This window comes from Somniosus microcephalus, chromosome 9 (genome assembly GCF_052327205.1).
Source record: "Somniosus microcephalus isolate GS21.2 chromosome 9, FLI_Smic_1.0, whole genome shotgun sequence".
NCBI lineage: Eukaryota > Metazoa > Chordata > Chondrichthyes > Squaliformes > Somniosidae > Somniosus > Somniosus microcephalus.
In genome coordinates, this window is record NC_140995.1 from 172,978,248 (window position 1) to 172,990,256 (window position 12,009).

Here is a 12,009-nt window from a genome sequence, read left to right on the forward strand (position 1 = left end):
TTTTGATTACCCTTTCTTCCGAGTCACGCCCAAAGTACATCTGTGATTTCTCCACTTCCTCCGTTACTGTAGCCCTCTATGCTAACCATCCCATGATACCCATTACCTATGCCAAGCTGTTAACCTATTACATTATACATTATTATCCAACAACAGAGAAAAAGGGGGAAGCTAGTATTAGAGGTTTTCAGCAGGGACATTTGGCTGAAGCAGATTTCTTAGGTAATATGGAGAGAGATCTTTGTGGCGGTCAGCATGCAAGCAGCAGCACTCTGAATGTATTGCAGTTTGTGGAGGATGGAAGTGGGAAGCTGCATTGAAGAAATCAAATCGCAAGGTGATGAAAGCATTGGATTAGTATTTCAGCAACAAAAGAATATAAATAGGGGTAGACATGGGTGATGTTTTGGAGCTGGAAGGAGGCAGTATGGACAACAGGGAGCAAGGCTGTTGCCACCCCTTCTATTTACCTGTCTAACACGGAGACTGGATAAATCCTCCAATTAATTGTCAGAAAAACTGAAACCATTGTTTTTATCCCCAGTAAACACCTAAATGTGCCTAGTGTCAGGTCCATCAAACTCCTAGTTATCACCTCAGACTGTGTTCAAAGGTGTGGTGGAGAAAGTGAAACTTGGGATTAAGTAGTAAACTAAGGGGGGGGGGGGGGGGGGGGAGGTGTTCCACATCTGTGGTCTTATTCGGAGGTTGATGGAATTCAGGCCAGAGGCATATAGCTGATTTTTAGGAGCTGGCATTTAGCTCGAGGACATTATCCAGATCTCAGTGTTGGACAGGCAATTAGAGCATGTCAAAAGCCTGGGGGTCAGCGAAGGAGGCAGAAAGCTAAAGCTGAATGTCATCAGTGTAGATATGGGATGTGACCTCATGCTTTTGTCATTGAGGGGAAGCATAAAAGTGATAAAGGAGGGAACCAAGAACGGAGCATTGAGATACACACCAAAGACGACTGAATGGGTAAAGGAGGAGAATCTGTTGGAGGAATGGGTTATCTATAATTCAACAGATAGGAGTGGAGCAATGAGAAAGCAGTGCCATGGAGGTGCGTTGTGGAGCAGAAACGGCGAGGAGGATGGAGTGGTCAATGGTGTCTAAGGCACCGGAGAGGTTGAAAAGCAACAGCAAGCTGTGCCTGCAATCAGAGTATTGTTTGTGACTTTCACTACAGTGGCCTCAGTATTGTGGGTGGATCTCAAACAAGGTGTGGTGGGAGCATAGTTGCAACATAACAATGTTCCAGAACTTTGGAAAGGAGCAAGATTGGAGATGGGGCATTAGTTGTAGAGCAAGGAAGGGTTGAGAATTGTTTTTTCAAGAAGGGTTTGATGATGATGGTTTTGAAGAACATTAGGAAAGTGGCAGGTTGATGAGAAGAAGTTGGGAGAATAGTGGTTGGGGTGGGAGGGGTTGACAGGGCATATAGTGGACTTTGTGAACGTTTAGTAATGAGAGGGAAGAAAAAGAGTAGGATTTTAGACACGGAAGTCCTACAACTCCTCAGATTAAGTCTGAGGGATGGACAAGGGGATAGGGAGGGGGAAAGGTGATTTGAAATGATTGGCTGTAAAAGGGTACAGTTTGAAGTTATTCCTGCTGTCCAGGATGATCAGGGAATTAGTTTTCACTGTTTTGTGTGTGGAGAGCCTCCTGTAAACATTCCTCATCTTAACTTCCAAAACACAGGGGCGAAATTGGGTGCCTTTGCGCCTCCAGTTAGCCCCCCCAGGGGCACTGGCATCGACTCCCACCATATTCGGTGGGAGTTTTGCAGCAGCGCTATGGCGCTGCGCTCCGATCTCCTTTGCCCAGAGATCGTGACATCATCGCTGTGCACATCGTCCCGGTAGCGCCCCGGACCTAAAATTGACTTCCGCCCCCTGCAGCAGCGCCGGTCAAAAACACACCGACAGCTGCAGGAGGCATGCATCGGGCGGGCAGCTGCTTCGGGTGCGATGATTAAAGGCGAGGTGGCCGAGGTAAGTAAAAAAAAAAAAACTTACCTTTCTTGTTCCAGTTTTATTTGCGGGTTCTTGCCCGCGATCGATCGATCAGCCCGGCACTCTGCATGAGTGCCTTGCTGATCGCGCTGGATTGCGGCTGTCTTGGTGGTCCAGGTAGGTACTTTTTATAATGCAGAGCCTGCAGCGATAGCCCTTCCCTTTAAGGGAGGGAAGGAGCCTTAGAACGCGGCAGGTCCAGGTTCTAATATAGCCTGCAGAATAAATAAAAAGAAAAAAACTGCAAATACTTGAAATAAAAGTAGGAAATGATAATTGGATGATTGCTTTGATGAATATCTTAATTCTGTGATCCTGACAGCTCAGTATTTCCACATTGACCTGGAAATTGTGGGGAACCAAGGGTCTAATGAGAATTTATAATAATAAAGAAAATGTACTGGAGAAATTAATGGGACTAAAGCCAACAAATCCTCTGGACCCGAGATAGTGGATGCATTGGTTTTGATCTTCTAGAATCTAGGGAATTCTGGAACAGTCCTCGTGGATTGGAAGGTAACAAATGTAACCCCGCTGTGCAAGAAAGGAGTGAGAGAGAAAACAGGGAACTATAGGCCAGTAAGCCTGACATCAGTAGTAGGGAAAATGCTAGAATCTATTACTAAGGACGTGGTAACAGGGCACTTAGAAAATCACAGTATGATTAGGCAGAGTCAACACGGTTTTATGAAAGGGAAATCATGTTCGACAAATCTATTAGAGTTTTTCAGGATGTAACTAGCAGGGTAGATAAGGTGGAACCTGTGGATGTAGTATATTTGGATTTTCAGAAGGCATTCGATAAGGTGCCACACAAGAGGTAACACAAAATTAGGGCTTATGGAATTGGGGGTAATATATTAGCACGGATTGACGATTAGTTAATGGACAGAAAACAGAGAGTAGGAATAAATAAATGGGTCATATTCTGGATGGCAGGGTGTAACTAGTGGGGGGCTGTAAGGATCAGTGCTTGGGTCTCAGCTATTTACAATCTATATCAATGATGAGGGGACTGAGTGTAATATATCCAAGTTTGCCAATGATACAAAGCTAGGTGGGAAAGTAAGCTGTGAGGAGGCTGTAATGGTATGGTATGTTATACTCTGACACCCTTGCAATAAAGGCTAAGAATTGTGAAGTCTTGCTGCAATTATATAGGGCTTTGGTGAGACCACACCTGGAGTACTGTGTTTCTGGGACAAACATGGAGATCTAGCTTATGTACTAGCAATAGCTCTACTATTTCTTCAACAATAATTTTGTAAACTGACAGCCCAGCTACATCTCACCAATGTTCTACATAGTTGATTCTGGTATGGAGTAGGCTATTCTCATCACTCCACTGTACCAAGAACAAGATGAATAAATGGGCTTTCTCTGCAACTTGTCAAACAGCCCTACAAAATCTATCACTGGATGGATATTGAATACTGAAGTCACTAATCATGGCAGGATTATGCTGACAAGAGCTGTTCAGAAAGTTTTAGTCCATGGTTCAGAAAATCCAATTTTAAGGAGCAGGCAGGGAGGCTAAATTTGACACAAGGTTCCATTTCCTCCAGTCCACACACCAGGAGAGGTGGCAGGGAGGAATTACTCAATAATACAACATAATCACCACAAACAAAGAGGATATGGTAAGAAGTCAGATCCTTCAAGGAGGCTGAGGCATTGCAGATCAATTGCATATAGAGAGACAGAAAGCCCTTATAGTTGATGTATACCATGGGATTGGCCCCATATTTCTCCATGTGCATACAGTTAACTAAACCTAACACTGAAGAAACCAACATTGGCATGAAACAGCTGCATAGGCTCTTTTTCTGATCATTTTTTTTGCAATTTTCAGCAAATGGCTAAGCATTTCAGCATTTCAGAAGAGTACATCAGCCATCTCTTCAACACAGGTGGACATGGTACCTTATCTAAAACCAGAGAAATCCTCTCTGTGGCTGGAATTACTAAGTTATGTTTTCAAGCATTTACCAACATCCTTTCCTGTGTAAATGCCTGGATGACAGTTTCAAGTAAACACACTGCATCTCTTACAAACCGAAACTTGCAGCTTTTGCTCTGCTGCACTAAGTTTGTGTAGCCCAGGTCCAACAATTAAGAACATAAGAAATAGGAGCAGGAATAGGCCACTTGGCCCCTCGAGCCTGCTCTGCCATTCAATAAGATCATGGCTGATCTTGGGCTCAAGCCACTTCCCCGCCTGTTCCCCATAACCCTTCACTCCCTTATCTTGCAAAAATCTGTCTATCCCCACCTTAAATGTATTTAATGACCCAGCCTCCGCCGCTCTCTGGGGCAGAGAATTCCACAGATTTATGACCCTCAGAGAAGAAATTCCTCCTCATCTCAGTTCTAAAAGGACGACCCTTTATTCTGAAACTACGACCCCGAGTTCTAGATTTCCCCACGAGGGGAAACATCCTCTCTGCATCTACCTCAGTATCTTATATGTTTCAATATGATCACCTCACATTCTTCTAAACTCAAACAAGTATAGGCCCAACCTGCTCAACCTTTCCTCATAAGTCAACCTCTCATCTCTGGAATTAACCTTGTGAATCATCTCTGAACTGCCTCCAATGCAAGTATATCCTTCCTTAAATAAGGAGACCAAAACTTTACACAGTACTCAAGGTGTGGTCTCACCAATACCCTGTACAGTTGTAGCAGGACTTCCCTGCTTTTATACTCCAATCCCTTTAAAATAAAGGCCAACATTCCATTTGCTTTTTTGATTACTTGCTGTACCTGCATGCTAACTTTTTGTGTTTCATGCACAAAGACCCCCAGGTCCCTCTGAACTGTAGCATTTTGTAATCTCGCTCCATTTAAATAATAATTTGCTTTTTTATTTTTCCTGCCAAAGTGGATAACCTCACACTTTCCCACATTATACTCCATCTGCCAAATGTTTGCCCACTCACTTAGCCTGTCTATATCCCTTTGCAGATTCTTTGAGTCCTCTGCACAACTTGCTTTCCCACCCATCTTTGTATCATCCGCAAACTTGGCTACATTACACTCGGTCCCTTCATCCAAGTCATTAATGTAGATTGTAAATAGTTGAGGCCCCAGCACTGATCCCTGTGGCACCCCCCCTAGTTACCGTTTGCCAACCGGAAAATGACCCATTTATCCCGACTCTCTGCTTTCTGTTAGTTAGCCAATTCTCTATCCATGCTAAAATATTACCCCCAACTCCATGAGCTCTTATCTTATGCAGTAACCGTTTATGTGGCACCTTATCGAATGCCTTCTGGAAATCCAAATACACCACATCCACTGGCTCACCTTTGTCCACCCTGCTCGTTACATCCTCAAAAGAACTCCAGCAAATTTGTTAAACATGATTTCCCTTTCATAAAACCATGCTGACTCTGCTTGACTGCATTATGATTTTCCAAATGCCCTGCTACTGCTTCCTTAATGAAGGACTCCAGCATTTTCCCAATGACAGATGTTAGGCTAACTGGTCTATAGTTTCCTGCTTTCTGTCTCCCTCCTTTCTTAAATAGGAGTGTTACATTTGTAGATTTCCAATCCGCTGGGACCTCTCCAGAGTCCAGGGAATTTTGGTATATTGCAACCAATGCATCCACTATCTCTGCAGCCACTTCTTTTAAGATCCTGGGATGCAGGCCGTCTGGTCCAGGGGATTAAACCCCAATCACAAAAAAATTAATTCAAGATAGTAAAGCAAACGGAATCTCAACTGTCGAACATTTTAGTAAACAATAGTACGATGGCGTCATAGCTCATTCCTGGGATCTTGATACATCTGTATTAGACTATCATAACACAGGACAACATTTGGAAATTGCACATTAGTTTGCCCCATTACATAGAATCATAGAACAGTACAGCACAGAAGGAGGACATTCAGCCCACTGAATCTGCGCCAGCTCTTTTGAAGAGCAAGCCAGTTAGTCCCACTCCCCCACCCTTTCCCCATATCCCTGCAATTCTTTCTCCTTCAAGTATTTATCCAATTCCCTTTTGAAGGCTACTACTGAATCTGTGTCAACCACCCTATCAGGCAGCGCATTCCAAATCCTAAACACTCGTTGCGTAAAAAAGTTTTCCCTCATGTCGCCTCTGGTTCTTTTGTCAATCACCTTAAATCTGTGCCCTCTCATTATTGACCCTTCAGCCATTGGAAACAGTTTCTCTTTATTTACTCTATCTAAACCCTTCATGATTTTAAACACCTCGATCACATCTCCTCTTAGCCTTCTCTGCTCTAAGGAGTTCAGTGGACAAAGGTCCAGATCAACATTTAACTCAAACAATTCTTAATCAATCTAAGAGTATCCAGAAAAGTAATGACTGCTGTACTTTGAGTCACAGGCTCTAATTTATTTTTGTAAAACCTAGGTAGGAGATACTGGTAGTGATGAAAATTTTGCAAAATTTCACATATGGCTTTCTCGTTTTTTTTGAACATGGGAACTAACACCACAAGCTATTGTTGCTGCCTTGGGGATAAAGGGTTCAATTATATAATCTTCCTCCTGTGCTACTGTAGTACTAACTTTTCTCCTGTGGTGAATAATACATATTTGTGGTTCAAATAACAACAACTTGTATTTATATAGCGCCTTTAACGTAGTAAAACATCCCAAGGCGCTTCACAGGAGCGTTATAAAACAAAATTTGACACCGAGCCACATAAGGAGATATTAGGGCAGTTGACAAGAGGTAGGTTTTAAGGAGCGTCTTAAAGGAGGGAAAGAGAGATAGAGAGGTGAAGAGGTTTAGGGAGGGATTTCCAGAGCTTAGGACCTTCGCAGCTGAAGGCACGGCCACCAATGGTTGAGTGATTAAAATCAGGGATGCTCAAGGGGCCAAAATTGGAGGAGCGCAGATACCTCAGAGGGTTGTGGGGCTGGAGGAGATTACAGAGATAGGGAGGGGTGAGGCCATGGAGGGATTTGAAAACAAGGATGATAATTTTAAAATCGAGGCATTGCTTAACCGGGAGCCAATGTAGGTCAGAGAGCACAGGGGTGATGGGTGAATGGGACTTGGTGTGAGTTAGGACACGGGCAGCCGAGTTTTGGAGGAGCTCAAGTCTACGTAGGGTAGAATGTGGGAGGCCAGCCAGGAGTTCGTTGGAATGGTCAAGTCTAGAGGTAACAAAGGCATGGATGAGGGTTTCAGCAGTAGATGAGCTGAGGCAGGGGCAGAGTCGGGTGATGTACCGGAGGTGGTAATAGACGGTCTTCGTGATGACACAGATATGTGGTTGGAAGCTCATTTCGGGGTAAAATATGACACCAAGGTTGCGAACAGCCTCAGACAGTTGCCGGGGAGAGGGATGGAGTCAGTGGCTAGGGAACGGAGTTTGTGGCAGGGACCGAAAACAATGGCTTCGGTCTTCCCAGTATTTAATTGGAGAAAATTTTTGCTCATGTCGGACAAGCAGTCTGACAATTTAGAGACTGTGGAGAGGTCGAGAGAAGTGGTGGTGAGGTAGAGCTGTGTGTCGCCAGCGTACATGTGGAAACTGACACTGTGTTTTCGGGTGTCGCCGCAAGGGGCAGCATGTAGATGAGAAATAGGAGGGAGCCAAGGATAAATCTTTGGGGAACATCAGAGGTAACAGTGCGGGAGTGGGAGTGATTCATCAGTGGTGATAGTGAGAATATCAAGCGGTTTTTCAGTATCTTTACTTCTGAGAATCATCACTGATGCTAGTTATGGTTCCATTAGTATCAACAGGCCTTTTGTACCTTACCCAATTGACTATTATTCATTGATGAGCTTGGACACAGTGAGCAGCCATTGGTTATTCCAACATCGCACCATGTATTGTTTAAATGTTATTCTTGGGATGTGAGTGATACTGGCAAGACAACATTTATTGCTCACCCCTGGGTGCCCTGACAGCATTAAAAGTCAATGAAGTCCTGTGGAAATGCAGCTAAATGTAGGCCAGACCAGGTAAGGGTGGCAGGTTCCCTTCCCTGAAGGATATTAGTGAACTAGTTGGGTTTTTACGACAATCCGACAGAAATTCATGGTAATTTTCCTGGAGCTAGCAGAAGATTTTTTTGAAATTCAGCTTCACAACGTACCATAGTAGGACTTGAACTTCTGACCTCACAGCCAAGTCCAAATCTATCCTCATCAGACACAGACACACACATACTCTTTCCAAGAATGAACACTAGGTAACAATCAAGAGCAGCAACCCTGGCTAGTATGTCCCTTCTATGCACAGGACTGTGGTGGCCAATAATGGAACACAGACCTGGGACCAATGACATAATCAGTAAACCCACGCAGACATTGGTGGCGAGAACGGAAAAGTTATTAAAAAGTGAACATTTAAAATATTTTCAGTTCTGCACACTGAACTTGTAAATACCTCTCGAAATGGACGAATCTTACCTAGCATGCGAACACATTGGGCATTCTGATCAGGACCGTCAAATGAGATAGCTCCACACCTCTGAAAGAAAAAAACAATTTTTCTCAATAGTATAGTTCTTTAACCTAAGGATACCGTCCGCTTTGTATTTTTTTTTACAGAACGCAAGCTTAATTTTCTCAACGTTATCGAAAAAAGAGAATTCTGATTATTAAAGACTTAAAAAAAAAACACCCCCCACCTCACAAAGGCTCTGTGGGTAGAGGTACCATCTAGTATGGTACTGAACCAAGCAGACCTCAAAAGCCAGCCTTGCCAGGCTAGAATGGGGAAGAAAACAGCAAATAAGGCTGGTATGCAGAAACCCACCCTGCTGGAAAGTATGCATATTTGGATATTAAATGAACCAGGGATTCGGGCTCAGTTCTGAGGCACTTCGCACTACCCTAAACTGATATCATAGTTCATGCTCACACATGGCCATTTAGGTGAGGCACCAGAGAACTGAGGACAGCCAACACAAGTCACAGTCCTCAGAACAGAAAGGAAAAAAAATAAGATTATGTCGCGGAAAAAAACTTATGAATTAGGACGACGTCATTAAAAGTTACAAATTAGACGTGACCCTTCAAGCAGTCTTTCATTTACACTGCTGATTCAATGCTTTCCTTAATGAAGGTTGAAATGCAAGTTATGGATCTCTCATGTGCTACTCACGGATAAAAGGGAAATGACTGGGAATTTTCTGAGAGATTGTGAAATGCACTGTGCCAGTATTTCACTGTTTTTTGATCAGTTCAAAATTTCACATAGACTATAAGGGAAAAAGTGACAAATGCAAAGCCATTTTAGTTATAAAGACACAATAGTGAAAACGATATTAAATTATACCAGTTATTCTAATAATTATCCTCAAAAGAATTTATGGGCCCTGAATAAGCGGAGGAGTACGCCGCCCACAACCGAACGAGATTTCTACCTGCCTTGTGCGAACCCTTCGAAAAGTTGCTTTCAAACGCTGCAGAGTTGTGCGCAGCGTAGCGGCCCACGGATTCCAGGGGCGCACCGTTGTGCGTATGCGAACCTGGGATCACGTGGGGTAGTGCACCTTTCACTTCCTGACTCTTAGCCAACCAACCAGGAAACAGAAGAGATTGCTGATTTGCCCACAGCTCATTTTAAATAACTTAGCAGCCAAAAATTCTATTTTATATTAATAAATAAATTACGATCATTGTAATAGTATTTAATACACAAACCAAGATATAATATACAAACCTATGATTACAATCTCCTCTATTAGACTAACTTTTGCTTAATTCAAATAATCTAAAAATCGAGATTTTAAATGTCTGATAACATAAGGAAATCATGAAAGTGAATTAAGTCCTATCGAAACAGAAGTTGGGAAATAATTAAACTGAAACTACAAAAGGCTTTTGGGCAGCAAAGATGGTGGCACAAAAAGGCCGTTTTCAAACTCGAACAAATTAAAGTTTCTTTCGAAGTTTGTATCCACTCAGACATGAACCAGTGCCTCACTGTAGCATAAACTAATACAATTTTCTCATTTCCCGCCCCCCCCACCACTTTTACAACAGGCCCCTGTGCCTGTTTGCACCAGACGTAAACATTTTCAGGGTAAGTGATGCGCAGTAGGTGGGCAATTAGCTCAACTTTTCGCCAGCACGTTGATTTGAATGGGTCGGTGAAATGTGCAGCGAAGCCGATGCGCAGTCGGAACTTGACAGAGCGCAAGTTTGGGATTTAGCGCATGCGGAAATTCCGAACCTGCGGTCAATTTCAAAGGTGGTGTGACGGTGTACTCTGAGAGTACGCCATCATGCCAACTGCAAATTCAGGGTCATGGTGTACATTTCATAGTAAAAGCCTGAGGACCAGAATTTCCACAGGGGTTTTCCCCAGATACGAGTAAATAATTCTTGCCATATCCATGATTTTCCACTAGGTCTTCGCCGACGGGCTCCGATGTTGAGTCAGCTCCATTGTAATTAGGTACAATATCTGGGGAGCCTCATACCTCACCATTCTGGCACAGAGTATGTACCCCTCAGCACACCTAAAAATGGGGACTCCCAAATTTCTGGCCCAATGTATCTTCAGTGTTCACAGGCCAAAGTCTTTGGATCCCAGCTATTCACAATATATATTAATGATGATCTAGACAAGGGAACTAGATGTAATATCTCCAAATTTGTAGACGACACAAAGCTGGGTGGGCGTGTGTGCTGTGAGGAGGATGCCGAGAAACTCCAAGATGATTTGGACAGGTTGGGTGATTGGGCAGAAGCATGACAGATGCAATATAACGTGGATAAATGTGAGGTTATCCACTTTGGTAGCAAAAACAGGAAGGCAGATTATTATCTGAAGGGCAATAGATTGGGAGAAGGGGGAGTGCAACGAGACCTGGGTGTCCTTGTGCACCAGTCACTGAAGGTAAGCATGCAGGTGCAGCAGGCGGTTAAGAAGGCAAATGGTATGTTGGCCTTCGTAGCGAGAGGGTTTAAGTACAGGAACAAGGATGTCTTGCTGCAGTTGTACAGGGCCTTGGTGAGACCACACCTTGAGTATTGTGTGCAGTTTTGGTCGCCTTATCTCAGGAAGGATGTTCTTGCCATGGAAGGAGTTCAGCGAAGATTCACCAGGCTGATACCTGGGATGGCAGGAATGACGTACGAGGAGAGATTGGATCGATTGGGCTTGTACTCGCTGGAGTTTAGAAGAATGAGAGGGGATCTCATCGAAACTTATAAAATTCTAACAGGACTAGACAGACTAGATGCTGGAAGGTTCCCGATGGTCGGGGAGTCCAGAACCAGGGGTCACAGTCTAAGGATAAGGGGTAAGCCATTTAGGACAGAAATGAGGAGGAATTTCTTCACCCAGAGAGTGGTGAACCTGTGGAATTCTCTACCACAGAAGACAGTAGAGGCCAATTCATTAAATATATTCAAGGAGGAGTTGGATATATTTCTCAAGGCTAAAGGGATCAAGGGGTATGGGGAGAAAGCAGGGACCGGGTACTGAATTTGGATGATCAGCCATGATCGCATTGAATGGCGGAGCAGGCTCGATGGGCCGAATGGCCTACTCTTGCTCCTATCTTCTATGTTTCTATTCAGCACATTTTGAATTATCAACATTTTGGGGCTGTGTCAGCTTTGTGGAAACTGTTGCCACTTTTGCACATTTTGCTGGTAGGCATGTATGTTGAGCACAAAACTGATTTTCACAAACCAATTAATGAAACTGATGATCTAGCTCCATGAGGAAAATTCAGAAATATGACAAGATTGAATTGATAAGAGAAAGATACCTATATGGAAAACATATTTTACTTAATGGGAGTACAATCTGTGCCTGTAAACATTTGAATTGATTTAAACTGAAAATGGGTTACATACAACCAGAGTAGTGAAAATACAACAGAAAACGCTGGAAATACTCAGCAGGCCAGGCAGCATCCGTGGAGAGAGAAACTGAGTTAACGTTTCAGGTCTGGGACCCTTCATCAGAACTGGAAAAAGCTGGAGATGTAACAGATATTAAGCAGGTGCAGCGACAGGGGGAGAGGTG

The 12,009-nt window shown here is 43.5% G+C and overlaps 1 protein-coding gene across 2 annotated transcripts in view; it reads right to left on the reverse strand.

The window, feature by feature from the left end:
- LOC147112847 (3',5'-cyclic-AMP phosphodiesterase 7B-like) overlaps positions 1 to 12,009 on the reverse strand; it is a 208,092-nt gene that overhangs the window by 152,004 nt on the left and 44,079 nt on the right. For both annotated transcript variants that reach the window (XM_085997546.1, XM_085997544.1), the window contains exon 2: positions 8,430 to 8,490. In XM_085997546.1, the coding sequence (XP_085853672.1) occupies positions 8,430 to 8,490 (61 nt within the window). The remainder of the gene's footprint in view (positions 1 to 8,429; positions 8,491 to 12,009) is intronic.